Source organism: Dipteris shenzhenensis, chromosome 15, assembly GCF_047967505.1.
Source record: "Dipteris shenzhenensis isolate YYH24624 ecotype China chromosome 15, Dip_SZ_1.0, whole genome shotgun sequence".
NCBI classification, from domain to species: domain Eukaryota; kingdom Viridiplantae; phylum Streptophyta; class Polypodiopsida; order Gleicheniales; family Dipteridaceae; genus Dipteris; species Dipteris shenzhenensis.
This window is the reverse complement of record NC_141610.1, coordinates 5,814,211-5,831,005: the sequence shown is the minus strand read 5'-3', so window position 1 is coordinate 5,831,005 and position 16,795 is coordinate 5,814,211. Positions and strand designations below refer to the sequence as shown.

The 16,795-nt window shown below is 39.4% G+C and overlaps 1 protein-coding gene across 2 annotated transcripts; it reads right to left on the bottom strand.

Annotated features, from left to right (window-relative positions):
- Positions 1–8,099: 8,099 nt before the first annotated feature.
- LOC147893250 (large ribosomal subunit protein eL13z-like) lies at positions 8,100–15,794 on the bottom strand. Of its 2 annotated transcripts, none has more exons than XM_087386055.1 (5): positions 15,669–15,794; positions 15,397–15,529; positions 15,183–15,316; positions 8,908–9,066; positions 8,100–8,530 (listed from the first exon to the last, which is right to left on the bottom strand). In XM_087386055.1, exons 2-5 carry the CDS (start codon positions 15,500–15,502, stop codon positions 8,309–8,311), a joined length of 621 nt encoding a protein of 206 aa, XP_087242181.1. In that variant the 5' UTR covers positions 15,503–15,529; positions 15,669–15,794; the 3' UTR covers positions 8,100–8,308. The 2 variants fall into 2 exon arrangements, with proteins under 2 accessions (XP_087242181.1, XP_087242179.1); XM_087386053.1 differs by having other exon boundaries at positions 15,397–15,503.
- Positions 15,795–16,795: the final 1,001 nt, after the last annotated feature.

Here is a 16,795-nt window from a genome sequence, read left to right as displayed (position 1 = left end):
CATTGCACAATGGAATTTGACAAACTTAATCTATACATTCTGAACTTGGATTTGAGATCAAAACATTGCACAATTAGCAACTTGAATGAGATCATTAAACTATTGCAAATGCTATTATACCTTTGAAGCATCTATCTTGGAGTGTATAGGATATCCAAACTATTTTAAGAACATTGAATATTGAAGCAATTGAAAATGCACTACTTAAACCAAAGAAGGCAACCAATTCAGAACCTTTAATATGGTTTAGAGGGTGTCCAATACTACATTGCAATTGTGTGCATACATTTGAGGGCATGCTCACTTCCAACAGTTTGCATGCAACTAAAACAAAGTGCCCCATTCAAGCCCATTCTTGTTTTGGAGGGCTCAATGTGGTGAGGGCTACAAATAAAGTTTCCATAAGGCTACTATGAAACTGTTTACCTGTAATGCAATTGAATCGCGGGTAAACGTTGCAAGGAAAAGATTAATGTGGTGCAGGCTGCAAATAAAGTTCACATAAGACTACCTAGGAATCTGTTTCCTATTCTGCACTTGAGTCGCATGTAAACTGTTTACTTAAATGGATCTTCAAATCCCATAAACATTTTGTATTCATATGGATCTTAGTACACAAGTAAGTGCACTACTGTTTGATATACACCTAATGTATGCTACTATATTAATATGAATTGCTTTCACATTTTCTTCATTATTTGTACTAAAGTGCTCAAAACCAACATAGTGGCAGCAATTAGCACCTAGCACAACCAGCGCATGGCTACAACCAACATGGTGATTGTTATTTCGTCCACCATGCTGGCCATTGTAAATAGTACAATGAAAACCTATGCATTCAAGAATGGTCAAAAGAATATTGCCTCTCCCTCCCCCCCACCCCCCCTCTCTCTCTCTCTCTCTCTCTCTCTCTCTCTCTCTCTCTCTCTCTCCTGCTCCCCCGCTCCCCCTCCTCCCCTCCCTCCCTCCCTCCCTCCTTCTCCCTCCGTCCCTTCCTCTCTCTCTCTCTCTCTCTCTCTCTCTCTCTCTCTCTCTTTGTGGATCTCCTCAATTTAATAAGATGCAAATGAAAATTAATCAGCATAATACTAGCATAGTGGCTCCAACCAGCACAATGATTGTTATTTAAGAAAATACAATTTTGATGTGACAATTTTGGTAATGGGATTCTTCTTTGATGAGTTTTCTTAATGGTAATTATTGCTCTAATTGATGATTTAACTTTAAGTATAAGGGATCGTGTGCATGATGTGTTTACCCCATCCTATGGCTGGCATTAATAAAATATGATCAAATATTCTTATAAAGAAGATTCAAGTCTGTGTCCAAGTTCATATTCAATACACATTCAATGACTCACATCACAAGTTTGACACGTTACCAAAATGCTAAGAAGAGAACAAAAAATATATTATTATAAGATAATAAAAATGATCTGGTAATGAGATAACTAAAAAAGTTCTTACTACAAAATAACAAGATGTTAATATGAAAAAAGTTCTTACTACAAAAATCAAAGATGTTATTACAAGATAGCAAAAAAGTTTTTACTACAAGCTAGTAAAAAAGTTCTTATTATAAGCCAAAATAGACTGACTAGACGTGAATCTATTTGTGCCCCAGTGATCTAGGGAAGAGTGCCCAATCTACTTCACCATTCTTAATCCATATTGATAGTACAGTGCCTTCAACTACTCTTTTAGTTTTGCTTTGGTAGGCGTGCCCCTCGACCTCATTCGTCATAGCAAAGACTTACATTAATCTTCTCCTTCTCCTTTTAGACATGGCTACAAGTGCCCTTACCAAAGCATAGCTGAAAGCATGGTTCGAGTCGCAGTACGCTAGCAATATGGTGTGATTGGAGGCACTATACCAGCAATGTCATTAGACATGGCTGTAAGGCCTGAGGGGGAGAGATGGGTTGTAGGGGAAAGGAAAGGAGAGGTATAAAACATGGGGCAAGGGGCAACTACATAGGGAGGGATGTACATCTTCATATGATGGGTAACCCAAATTAAGTTGTGATTAGGGCAAGCACGTCGCATGTCACAGTTTGTCTCATAGTTTGTCATGGAACGAGTAGTTCAACTACAACTACAGTTGGCCCCTTAAGCCTCATGAATGCATGATCCGCATGACTACTCCAATTGATTGTTTGACTTTGAGGATAATGGATTGAGTCCATAATGTCCTTCATCCCGTGATTACGAAAAGAGGATCACATATTAGTAGCATCCCTAAAGAACATAGGACCCTTTCAAAATATAGTTTCCCCATGCAGCATTTTGAGCTTTGACTATCCACTCCTAGGCCACTTTGCATTTGTGAATATTCTTTATTATCCTCCTCTACGATGATTGCAAGATTATCTCCAAGAAAGCTAACATCACTCAAGGAATCATAGTGGCCTTCATAGAAAGGCCCACCAGCGTTCTCATCATTGTTCTCATCAGATGAGTATTTCTTTGCTTCTTCACCACCCTTCCTATTTTGCAAAGGGACAAGAGTGTGGTACTTCCAACTATTCAAATGTGTTCAAGTGGTGCATCGCCTCTAATGTCCTTGCATGCACCAATAACAAAAGCATGACAGCCTCCTGATTTCGATCGCAATAGTCTCAAGAACAGAATATCCACTAACAAAATGCATGACCATGAATTTTAGACAAGCTTGTAACCTCATATATGATTTAATGCATGAACCATGAATTTTAGACAAGTTTGTAATCTCATATATGATTTATTTGCACATCACCTTCTTTGTTCTTTCTTTGAGATGAGTACTTAGAATGGCATCCATCAGATAAGTGGGTTCTCCAAAAATTAACCACATCTACAGCACATTTCAATGGGGCACTACCATTTTCCTTTAGTTGTTCATGTGTGAGTGCCCCCTTTTATGACAGCTCCTCTCCCATCATACTCACCCTTGCCATGGCTAGAGCCAAAGATGTTCCATGTGATCTATAGCCCTATGAATCGGACGGAGCTTTTTGTGTTCGAGTCGGCCTTCACACCTTGATTGATGATGGCCCAGCCTCCAACCAATCCTCACTAGCCCAAAGTCATGCTTGCTCACACCTGGGACCATCTGGCCATTTTTTTTCAAATTTTTTTTGGTGGAATGTCTCTCCTTGCTCCAGATAGTGGGCTCCCAACAAATAAAAGAGAGAAAAAGTTATTTGGAAAAATATTAGGCAATCTTGAACCCCCCCCCCCCAAAAAAAAAAACAATTATTTGGGGGGACCACTATTAGGCATCCTTGATTTGTTGGGAACCAATATTTGGGGCATGGAGAGACATTCCCCCTCAAAAATGTTGAAAAAATTTGGCATTACAAAAATTTTGGACTCAAAAAGGGGCCCTTTGGAGAATTACTAAAATATTAGAGGCTTGGATAAGGGAATATGGTATCCATGAAGGAGATTATGCCATGTGGACTTCTCTATAATAGAGGCTTTGTAGAAAGGGCATCTACCTTTAAATTGAGATGCCAATCCATCATACCCTGCCCAACCTGCTTTTTGTTCTCTCTTTCAATAATTGCCAAGAATAGTAAGCCCCAAATGTTAGCAATAGCTCAAATTGCCCAATGGATGCTCTTATATCCTACAAAGTTTTGTTGCCAAAAGGATTGTTTTGGTTATTCATTATCGGTTCTTTTTCTCAAGAGTCCCTATTTTAGCAATTGCCCAAAATTCTTTAATTAGAGTTGTTGAAATTATTATATGATCTAGATTTCCTCTGTCACCAATTCACCCAAGGGAAGACCCTCGAGATACCTCCTTATTTCTTTGCTTTTGTACAATTGGTAGTATTTGCATTTTTAATTATTTCCAGAAGGATTGCTGATTTTTTTAGAAGGCTTGTCTCTTCAAACTATTCATCACAATCACTCAGAAGTTGAGCATCAGCCATGAAAGGATGTGTATCATAAGGTTTTCAAGAATGTTCTAGCTTTTTGTTGTACTTCTGTATTATCGTGCAACGCTTCCTCGAAGGCTTTCTTGCATTTTTTTCCTTTGTAAGGTTCTATTTGTTGCTAAGATTTTCTGAGAAAGTGTTGTGACATATGGCGTGTTTTTTTACTGAGGCCATATAAGTTTTAGGGTCGATCGACCTTAGAGTTGACTTTACTTTTAGCATGTCAACTTTAGTGTTGCTTGTGTATTCTTTTGCCATTTTTCTTTGGTTTACCACTTCAAGGGGAGTTGATTTGGACACACATTGGTTATGTTTTTTAAGTTACTCTTGAGCTCAAGAAACCAAGTATTAAAAGTTCTTTATGAATTTATTTTTTTGTGATTGTTACTTTGTTAAGGACTCCTTTCTTTTCTATCTTGGAATCCAATGGACAAAGGTGTTTTAATTGGCGAGTGAATTTATGTATGGCCAATATTTATTTATCTCTTGATAATCAATATTTCATTGTTGCCATATAATCATGGGAGAAAACTCAATTTAGAGAGTGCAATTTACATCACGTTTCCATCTTGCTTTATAGACTCTTCCATGTTTTGACATCTCGATAGCAAAATATCTATGGGATTTGTCGCAGTGCATCTATACACGTGGCTACTAACGCGTCTATAGGTGTAGGTACATAGTTTAGAAATAGCTTGAATGGTTATGAACACAACAATCAAGAGTTACCCAAGATGGGATGCAAATTCTCCCCTTGGATCCCTTCATTGTGCAAGATGCGGACTAGAACAAAATGCAAACCTATGAAGGTCTACATTTTGTTAACACAAAGGAGATAAGCTAGGGTTATCCAAAGTCTACATGTAATAGGAGGTTTGAGAATTGAAGAATTGTTTTGCTTGACCCACATAATATATTGAGTGTTCCTTTATGTCAATTCCACGTGCTCGATATAGCAAGGCTTCCTAGTTATCTCCTTTCAATAATACGCTTAGGGAGAAAGTATCATCTCTACAAGTTGAGATGTGTACCAAGGAAGAGAGCTTGTGAATTTCTATTACAGACTCCCAATGCTGCATGCATGCATGAGTCACCAAGGAAATAGTATCTATGATTGTTAATATTGCACTTGTTGAGAAGGAATATGGCATGGACTTCGAACAATGTTCACCAAGGAAATAGTATCTATGATTGTTAATATTGCACTTGTTGAGAAGGAATATGGCATGGACTTCGAACAATGTATGTGTTTTATTATAAGCTCTGAATATTCTCAATCCCACGAGCATAGTCCAAGTGGGAGTTCTCAATGTAATTTTACCTTAGGATAATTTTATGTTCCATTATTCTTCTAGAATTATGCATTAATCGCTTGGGAAACAAAATATAACATAAAACAAGAGGAAGAAAGCAAGAGATGTGAAGGCATCGATTATAAGCACATATTTTGGAAAGCAACAAACAAAAAGTTAAAGTTACGAACCTCATTGTTCAAAGTTTATTCTAGGAGCTCTACCATGGGAAACCCTTGCCTAATGAGAAATGGAAGCAACCATGCTCTAAAATGAAACGATCTAATGCTCTACATTTTTTCTAGATAGGCATGTAGAAGGAACACACCACGTTGTGAGAGCTCAAATATAAACAACATTGCACATTATAAATTATAATATTCCAAAAATGAAGTTTAGAAATGAATGCATAACAATAGCACCGATGTAGAAAATTTACTTCACTAGTAGAAAGCTACATAGAGTTGTGAACACACTGTGTCACAACCCAACTCAACCAGTGCAGTCATTGCATCTAGATTGCATGCAAAGAGCTTGCTAATGAACTAATTAAGCAGTATACGTTATAAGCTCACACAATTGCTTAGGTACCTATCTCCTAAGCCAACAAATCTTATAGTCGTAAGAAGCAAACACTCTTGGAACAAAGTTTAGAGAACCAATATTGGACGAAGAGGCAACGTGGGAGGCAAATCACAAATCAACATGTGAAATTGCAAGAGAGGGAGGACAATCCCACAATGTAACTTTTGGTTTCCATATAAGGGTGTATGTATATCACTATGTTGGTAAAGGGGGATTATTAAAGGGCTTTCTATGAGTCCTCCACATCATCGGGATCTTTTTAGATGTTCTTTTACTCTTACAACAATTTGATTTTCCATGGCCCTCTATAAGAAAGTAACGAAAAGACCGTTGCCATAAATAAGGGTTTCGAATTCTCAACCACTTTTCTAGCTTCCCTAACATGTTCTTGAAAACGAACAAAAGCCATACAATAGGATTGCCCTACATAAAACATATTACCGTATGTTATAGATAGCATGAAAATTACATGTGGTATGAATAGGACTAATAGAAACAAAGTTTTAAGATAGTTGTTTCTAAGGAGTCTTAGTTTAATAGTAATTCTTATCTTATTATTGTATAATGAGTGCTAGCTAAAAAGTCAAGCCTCTCTAAACATGTGTCTTCTAACATTCTTGTTAGACCCGAGTAAATTAAATCGTCCCAAGGTTACTCCTCCCTTACTACTACAATGGTACATCAAGAGTACTACAATGGTACATCAAGAGTACCAGATGAAATCCAACGAGATCACCCTATCGATTTCCAAAAGGCAATTCATCATAACATGTCTCGCTTAGATATTTCGATATAGTTGAATAACTAATCACCACTTGAACGAAAATTCAACAAATCTACTTGTCCACTAAGGTGATAGAAAAATATACCTTTGAAAGACTAGAATATATCCAATCATACAAATTCAGAATTTGTTGTTGTCAAGTCCAAATTCTTTATATTGACAACAAAAAGATAACACAAAAAAGAAGAAAAATGAGCTAACAACATTTTTGGAAAAACAAAAGGTAGACACATACTTAGCAACCAACATTTATGTCGTCATCGATGCCAATGCGTACGCCACTATATTGGGTTTCTAAAGACCCATCGATGAGCAACAAATCTTGGATGCCTGTGCATAACCCCCTCCCATCATCCTCAAAGTCATTACAATGTTTATAGAAAAGACCATTCAACTACAATAGAGGAGACAAATTGGTCAATCGTATGAGAGCTTCTCTTTGTTTGCATGACCATCTCCCAATCATCTTTCCCTCTCAAGACAAGATATGACAAGTTAGCATGTAAAGTTTTCCATGAACAAGACCGTAAAGACAAAGAGGTATACAAGATGCATATAGAAATCAAAGATAAAGCAGCTCCTACTTCTTATGGATAGGAAAAGTGCCTATTACTTTCTCAAGAATAGAACCCCACAAGTATAGATGCTCCTTTTTAGTACCATGTTCCTCCTTGATAAGCGGCAGCCCTAGGTCTTACCCCCAAGGCTTGTCCTAGGAGACCAATGCACTTACCACCAAGCAAGTTTGTGACTCTTTTGTAAAATGTTGGCATCACCATTTCCCATCATCCTCCCCTCTAAGTTTGTAAGGGTCATCAAATCTAATAGGTACATAAGACACATTTAAAGAATAGCTAAAGCATCCCCTACCTTCTTATCAAATGGGAAAAGTGCCTATTACTTTCTCAAGAATGGGACCCCACAAAGTATACATGTAGCCCTAGGTCTTAAAACCCAAGGCTTGGAAGACCAACAAACTTCCAACTAGGCCAAACCTTCAGTCCTGAAACTTTCACTTCAATAAAAGGGAACTACAAGTAGTTTCATGACCAGAATGTAAGCAATAAAACATTCCACCATTGCAGTGGACATTCACTCTAGAGCATGGTTTGCATGCATTTCCATTAAAATTTAACATGTATGAAGCCTGGACGGGAAAATTCGGAATCTAGCCATCTGGGAACAGATTCATCTTGGGTTGCAGGCATGTACTGCATCCGCGATTTGAGCAACACTTGGAAGCCATTCCTCTACTTCTTTACATGCAATATTCTATAACTACTGGTCCCAAGCACAAAACACTCTATCTTCCAAGCTTTGCTGTTTCCATTACTACTAAAATTTACAAGCTCTGAGATTCATCACATAATAAAAGCAAAGAAAATATCTTCCAACCAGTAAGCTCAATTCTAACCTTACCATTCCTGCTCACGTAGTGTTCCCCTCATGAGGAAACTCAGAATTTGTCCCTTGCAAGAAGCACAAAAACAGGAAAAGGAACAGCAAGTAGAAGATTGCAATCAAATGAGCATTTGTTGCCATGTTTACCTTCAAATACAAATTAAAAAGCAATTACAAAGAGCCTCTGCGGTGAAATGATTAAGAATTTGGCATTGCCTGAAAACAGCTAGCTTAGAAACTCAATCCGAATTGTTCCAAAGCTTTTTAATAACATCTGAAGGTACAAAAATCCTCAGCACAGCCATGCAACTGCCCAATTCCTCTATTTCTTCTCATCTTTGTCAGCCTCAGCTGCCCGCTTTTTCCGAATGCCTACCATGCGCTCATTCATTCTCTCCAACCTTAGTTTAGCGTAACCTTTGTTGGCCTTCATGTCATCTGTTACGGCCACAAGCTCCACTGCTGGTTTTTCTCTCAAGATAGGGATGACTGTACCTTGTACTTGCATGGCATTTGCTAACTCTTCCTGACTAGCATCACCAGCCTGCAATCATTCGACAAAAAATGACATACATATATATACCTTCATAAGACTAGAATATATCCAATCTTACAAACATAAAATTTATAGAACAAGCAAAAGAACAAAGGAAACTTTTTTTTAAAAAGTAAATGAGAAAAATAAAAAAGAAGAAAAAGAACTTAGCAAGCAAAACCCAGTGCTTACTAAGCTTTGAAATCGCAACCAAACTTTACCAAAAACTTGAAAGCTAAAAGGAAGAAATAAGCAGCAAATTAAAAAAAGAAAAGCGAAAGAAAGAGAGAGAGAGAGAGAGAGAGAGAGAGAGAGAGATAGAGAGAGAGAGAGAGAGAGAGAGAGACCACCCATTTTACATTAGCTCTAGATGATTTAAAACTTACCTTAGTTTTGCGGGATCGCCGAGGAAACACTATAAGTTTGGCTTTGTACGTGTTAAGCCTCTGCACATTTACTTGCAAGCTTTCAAGGCATCGGTTCTTTCTGCGATGATCGACTGCGATTCCAATTGTCGGAGCAAACTTTTTTGAAATCCCAGCAGCCTGAAATTGTATAAACGGGGATATGCACATGAAAAGATTCTTGACAACTTCCGCAAAAAAGATTCTTGACAACTTCCGCAAATAGTTCAAAAGAAAAATCTTCCACTCTAGAGTAGATTGTGAATAAAATCATAAGACAATACCTGCTCCCAGAGGCCCTATCCCCTTGCATAGCTCAGTTCCCCTCCCCTTCAGCTCAGTCCCTCGCCCCCCGCCCCCCCCAACTCAGCCTCTCCACTCTGCTCACCGCTTCTATAGCTGAGCTAAACTGAATCAAGAGCTTCAGGACCAGGCAATGTTAGGTCACATCGTTGGCCTTAACCTTCTTGAGTGATTGGTTTCAGGTGTATCACTCTTGAGCATGACTTCATCGACATCTCAAGCTTTTACCCAGACTGAAATCGCACAGCTCGCTCCAGCAGCATCCTTACTTGATCGTGCATTAGTTGTTCTTCCTGCTGGTTTCATTGTCTACATGGGGACCACGCACCATGGAATTCAGGTTTCAAGGATGTCAAGGTCCGATACATTGTTCGACCCTACGTGGATGCTTGGCATAGTCTTGGACAACCCCTGAATGTTGTGTCAATACTCACGGAGATGGCATGCCAAAGGTAAGAGTGGTGGCAAAAACACTCCGAAGGTGAAGGGCAAACTCAGCCATGACGAAGGCTAGCACCATCATACTTTATCATCTTAACATGATACTAGCACACTTCCTACGTGTACCGCCACTCACATCAGGGTGGCGGGGCAAACACCGATATATGGAGCTATTTCACGACCCATAGTGTTGTCCACCTCCTTATGACTTGATGACCTCTTACTTGATCAAGTCTGAATTGCTTTTGCTACTTCATTCTTGCATGCTTGTTGTTGAGATCTTGGCTGCTCCTACGTTTTTCAAGCTGTTGAAACCTGGACCAAAAATTTGAAATTAAATTATTGCCTCTTGCTGAGCGCCAGGACTTGTTTCATTCACCAGACATCTCTAGGGCAGATTGCCATTGGTTTTTCAGCCTGTTGCTATTACTTTAGCGGCTCCAAATCAATTGTAACGTGACCTGGGAGCTGATCTAGTTGCCAATTTTGAAAATTCCACTCTTTCGAGGTTTCTTTGCTTAGTTTTGTCTTTCACATTTCGTTTTTGTTTCTTGGCACCTAGAAGCAGAAAATGAAAATCTATCAATTGGCCAAGCATCTGCACATGTCTAGAGCCAACAAATTCACAAATTAGCACAAAGCAAATTGAGATTGCAAGATGCAAGCCCCAAATCAATGCAACTTAATCTAAGGCCATGTTGTGGTCACATTCAAGCATCGTTTGATATTGCGATTTGAGAAAGTTCTATTTCTCATTGACGTATTTCATCTTCGTAACACTTCTCTTTTTGAATTGATAATTTCACACTAAAGCACCTTTGATAATTGTAGGATTGATAATCTTGGACTTTGACACCATTTTGCTCTTCTTGATTGTTGTTTTCATTGCTGAGCTGAGATTGAGGCTGTGGATCAGTTTCTATTGAGAAATCTAGAGGATTTTCAGTATTTTTATATGTATTCACTCGTGGGATCGGATTTGTAACTCTTTCTAACATGAGCAGTGACCCTACATGGGCAGTGACCCTGACAATGTCTTGATGGAAGAAGCATGAAGAAAGTATGAGAACTTTGATTTCAGCCTCTTCCATAGGCTGAGTGTTTGGCACTAAACAGAGATACCATGGTTTTCTCTGCATCCTGGCTACATGGACCTGATTTACTAGTATTGTCCTATATGTAAACCCCTCTTGCAGTCATAAAGAATGGGTTTTAGTTATTGTTATATATATGTGTGTGTGCGTGCGTGCGTGTGTGTTCAGCAATACTATTGCTCCTCAAACAAGTCCATATCTCCTCTAGAATTGCAAAGACACAACCCACAACCCTCCCAATCACCTTTTTGATAACATAATCCAAAAGCAAGAGCCTACTCTCATACAACACTCCATGTTTTCTAATGCCTAATTTCGCAGAGTTAAATCCTTGGGGGAAGGGCAAGGTGAGCCAATAAGTTGGAGACGTGTGCAATGACACTTCCAAAGCTCCCCTAAAATCCATACTCCACTCCACCCATATAGTCTTTAAGTTTGAACCTCCTCAACCCCCAACAAGACCACACCATTCTAAGCCACCATAGCATGCATGACTTCCATAGACATGCCATACAACAACCACAAAACGTGATTATTTGCTAGAAGCTTCAACAAGCTCCAGTGCACATATATTCCTAACATCATGTATTTACTACCACTAACATCCGCAAATGTGAATGTTCTCATTCAATCATGGAGACTCATCTTGCCTTCACTAATGGGCAAACGCAAAGGATATGTGTATATCAATTGGTCCATCCAAACTATTGCTATCTTGAGCAAAGGTAAAACGACAATTAAATGGCATAATGAGCCGACCTCAAGGTTTGCAAACACACATATCAAAATTAGACCACACCATTCTAAGCCACCATAGCATGCATGACTTCCATAGACATGCCATACAACAACCACAAAGCGTGATTATTTGCTAGAAGCTTCAACAAGCTCCAATGCACATATATTCCTTGATGCTCCAACATCATGTATTTACTACCACTAACATCCGCAAATGTGAATGTTCTCATTCAATCATGGAGACTCATCTTGCCTTCACTAATGGGCAAAAGCAAAGGATATGTGTATATCAATTGGTCCATCCAAACTATAGCTATCTTGAGCAAAGGTAAAACGACAATTAAATGGCATAATGAGCCGACCTCAAGGTTTGCAAACACACATATCAAAATTAGGAACAATCACTAGTACATCTAGCCATCCCTAGCTCTTACTATCTTTAATCAAGGTAGAATTATATACCTAGATGAGTCCAAGAACATGCCCGAACTCATCCTCTAAAAACAACATTGTACCGTTTCAATCTCATGATAGCCACTCATAAGGTAGAAAATTATAAACTCCATCACGCATAGCAAGCACTAGCTACTATGGCATCCCCACTAACGTCCTCATCACCCAACAATGGGTCTAGACCATAGTATTAACGTATGCTCTCACACATACAAATCCACACACACACATACTTGAGCATCCATTTATACAGAGTCTTTGTTCGGAGTTTTTATCGGCACTCCAGAGGTGAAGGGCAAACTCAGCCATAACAAAGGCTAGCACTAAGGGAGAAGGCTAATCTCTTCATTCAAGCTACAACTGCTTGTGAAGACTAAACGATTTCATTTTAGTCTCTCCAAGACTAGCATCTAAATCTAGCTGATAGGGCAACGCACCACTTAAGATGGAAAGAATTATCACAAAACCAACACGCCGCAACATGGACGAAAACTTCACAAGGTGAAATTTACATGTCCACTAAAACAGCATAAGCATGTACCTAGATGAGCCCAGGAACATACCCAAACTCATCCTCTCAAAACACAACATAGTACAATTTCAATCTCGAGATAGTCACTCATAAGGTTGAAAACCGTAAACTCCCTCACTCATAGCAAGCCTCACTCATAGCAAGGCCTAGCTACTATGACATCCCCACTAATGTCATCAATGCCCAACTATGGGTGTAGACCATAGTATAAACATATGCTCTCACACATACAAATCCAAACACCCACACATACTTGAGCATCCATTTATACAAAGTCTTTGTACTGAGTTTATGTCGGCACTCTGGAGGTGAAGGGTAGACTCAGCCATGACAAAGGCTAGCTCAAGGTTCTCGATTGAAAGATAGGTACGTACACAATAGAGAGGCACGTTTCAAAAGTAACTTACAAGTTCGTTACTTGATAGGACCTTTGGGTTGCTATAGGAGATTTAGACAATCTAAAAGATTGGAGGAGCCACCCTTGCAAATCCCAACATCCAAGCAAAGCAACAAGGCGCTTCATGCCCATCGAGCAAAGTATTCCTTACAATCAGGTCAAGCCTTGGGATCACAATATGGAGACAAAATCTTCTTCTAGTTAACCAAACCTACATTAACAAATTGATACAATTGCAAAGGCTTAAGAAATATAAAGGGTTAGATGCACAAAAAGCTTGAAGTGAAAGGTGACCATTTTCCATCTTTAGCCACCTCATTCAAATAGAGAATTTACTCCCATGATGGAGTAGACCAAAAAGGAAACAACACTTTCTCGCAATGGTCATGCCAAACATGACAAGGAGAGCGAAGTTCACTTGATAGATATCCAATTCTAGAGGCCTTAAAGGTTCCACCAAGGAAAAAGTACAAGTCACTTCATGCTTCTTTATGCATTTCGAGACAAACTCTCAACTTGCCCTTCACACAATTTTTTGATGCAAGAATAATGTCAAACTATAATATTTGTCTCTTCCCAAGAAAGGAGAAAAGAAAATAGCCCACAATGATCACAATTTTCTAAACCACCTCCAAAATTGTTCCTTCTTCAATTGTGACCTTTCCCTATATGTATACCTCATAGTGAAAGAAACCCTAAGATAGCCACAAAGAGCTTCTTGGGGGATGCCCTTGAGCTTTCAATGGATCTCTCAAGGGCAAAATTGCCAAGATCATGTATTCCATGCTGGGATCGATAACTCAACACAATAGCGTGCAATCTTGATATGCATTTGCCACATGTTACTCTAATGGAATTCCACTAAGCTTTTCCATGCAACCAAAGGCCTCAAGGCCACGTCTTGGCAAGTACCTTCCCACATGTTTGCGTAGATATAGGATGCACATGACAACTAAGGACGTTGGCTCAAAACTTATAGTACCAAGTAAGTCAAGCCAAGGGTGGCTTGACAAAGTGTGATATTATCTCACAAGTAAAAGGAAGATTGGCCAAAAAATCCTAAATATGTTACTAGGCAAGCTCATGATCATAGGCGTTACATCAAGGGAAAAGATTTGGAAACTACTCTTATTACAAGAGATCCTTATGAACCACTGATGCCCAACAAGGTCATGGGAGGCCTTGTTTAGGTGGAGCTCTTAAGGTGCACCCCTTACAAGAGGACAAGATCATGTATGCTTCGAGGTTGGATGATGATGTGCCAAAATTTGCATCCAGGTTTACTTAGATGCAAGGAGCAGCAATTGGCACTAGGTCCCCCAATCGTTTATGATGAAATGGAAGAGGTGGTTGAGAGAACAAACACAGTGCATGGGCAATGAGACAATGAACCGAGCCATTCCTTCATTGTCCAACAAAACTACACGGACCCTAAGGAGAAATGTTTGAACCTCTCTCAAGAAACCACTCCAACCAAACAATAGGAGGGACTCAAGTCAACTTGATTTACCTCATGGGATGGCAACGTTAATTCTCCTAGACAAAAGTTTCCTTGCAGGTGGTGGATAATCATCAAATACAACCATCACAAATGCAAGACACTTCCAGGAAAGACCTCACTTTAACCATACTTCCAAAAAACATACACATTTATGGAAGATAATATATACATTCATAAGACTAGAAGGGAAAGAAAAATATATAAGACAAAGCTTCCATTAAATGTGCTAAGCAACGAATATGATCCCAAGCCTCACTTATTAACGAAACAAATCTCACTAGAGAGAGACTAAAAACAGTCCTTGAATATCATCCTGAATAGTCTTGAGAACATTCAGCATGCTAATTCATAACGCCCCTACGACTAGTATAATCACTTTACAACGCCCTTAACACTATGAACAAATTTCATGCCTCACAATACTCGATTAAGCAGATGCAATAAAGCAAGAGGACAAGGCGCGCATTTCTTTAGTTGATTAACTACGTAACAAAGGAATATATTTCGGGTGTAGATAGTTGAAATTGACCGGAGTTGCACATCTCCGCTGCACCGTCTACGAATTCACTACTATGCTCTTAACTTGACATTCGTTCCATCGTGAATACAAGACCCGGAACAGCGTACAAAGATGAAGCTCTCGTAGAGAGGGAGCTCTCTTTAGATAATATCCACAAACTTCAAAACCCCCCCGAAAAAACACAAACTTACTTTTCACTAGCAAAGCTTGCTACATCTGCCATGCTGGACTCTCAAAACATATGATAACTTGATGTATGTTTTCCCGACAAAACTGACCTTAAGCTCCTCAAGAGTAAACCCCCGACCAGCTCTGACTTTCATGTTATACTTCAGAGTCTGCGAATGAACGACAGGTCGAAGAGGACCACTGGTAGGACGAGGGAAGATACGAACAGCCTTCTTCTGTCGCGCTACAAGAACAAATCTTTCAGAAAAATGAAGAGGCGAAGAGACTGAGCTTTTCAAACAAGATCCAACAACAGGGACTCACCAAGGCGTCTGCGCTTCTTGCGGGCAGGCTGGTTGAACCAGGTGCGGACGTAGGACTGCCAGTCCTTTTTGAAGTGCCCATTGGGCACGACATTGTTGTGCTTCATCCTGAAAGGGAGTGAGCAACCAGGAAGCTGAACGAGGAAACTCTGCAGATCAACAAGAATGGGAAGGACCCAAAACGCAAAAAGGATGGAAGAAAAGTAAACAAGGAGATTGGGAAGAACCCAACACAGAAATTGAATGTGGAATGAGGAGGGTGAGCTTGCTTACCTGCAAGGCCAACCTCCAACCTGCCCAAATGCCCACACACCCAAAAGAAGTTAACACAGAGAGAAGGCCAATATTCAAGCCTCAAAAGACTAATAGGGTTTCTCAAGCTTACTATACTTCACACAAACCAACCTTGTGCTTACCTTTGTGCTTCAACCTAACCCCATTGGCCGTTTCAAAGCATGGATTATGATGACATTATGGTCATTCCAATCAACCTTCCACTCACCCCCTACCTGATCATCCGCAATCACCCCGCCGAAGCACATCACTTCATCACACATTCCGAGCAAAGCCTGTTGTAAAATTCTTCTTTTGTGGGCCTTGCTAAGATTCGACAATTGCCTTCTCAAAGGTGGGTGCTCCTCTGCTTTTAGTTTCATTTTATCACCTTACCCATGGTTATGTTCCTCTTACGGAGAGCTTTAACGAAGAGTTGAGAATTGCAGAGTGTGTGTTTTCACTTATTTTTCTTTGTTTAAGATTTGTAGGTTGGTTAGAATTATAGCTTTATAAACACTCTCTCTCTCTCTCTCTCTCTCTCTCTCTCTCTCTCTCTCTCTCTCTCTCTCTCTGCGGATCTCCTCAATTTCATAAGATGCAAAATATGTTATAATTTGACCGCATGCGGCAGTATGTTATGTGAACAAAAATGGTCTTCTTCACATCATTTGACCGCATGCCACAATATGTTATGTGAACAAAAATGGTCACTTGGTTTGAATGCTAGTGAGATGCAGTGCATAGACGGAATTTGATTTTTCTCCTTGAACGAGTAATTTTCAACAAAGTCTCCCATGGAGACCACCACACTATTAGGAAATCCAAGAGGACATTCCTTGAATTGTTATGCTTGCCATCTACATACAAATTTATGCTTGATAAATTTTGTGAGGTGTGTCTTTTGTAGACGAAGAAGATCCCTGCAAAGCATATTCTTGCATATCTTTTCTTCTTTCTTTAAGAACAATGAAAGGTAATGCTAGGAAAGCACCTACCTTTGCTAATCTTTATGCACCTCTCAAAAACCTGGTATCAAGGTTTTCATCTGCCAATATACTTTGTCATTGCTGAAGTTTTTGCAACTAATTTTGCTAGGAAAATCTTTTTAATAGCTATGTGACCAC

What these genes read in the sequence shown, in the direction of transcription:
- LOC147893250 (XM_087386055.1), bottom strand. Translation starts at nt 15,502, where the DNA reads ATGAAGCACAACAATGTCGTGCCCAATGGGCACTTCAAAAAGGACTGG. An exon ending in CAAGAAGCGCAGACGCCTTG is followed by an intron (nt 15,317 to 15,396) that starts GTGAGTCCCTGT and finishes TTGTTCTTGTAG; the next exon opens with CGCGACAGAAGAAGGCTGTT. An exon ending in GGCGATCCCGCAAAACTAAG is followed by an intron (nt 8,531 to 8,907) that starts GTAAGTTTTAAA and finishes GAATGATTGCAG; the next exon opens with GCTGGTGATGCTAGTCAGGA.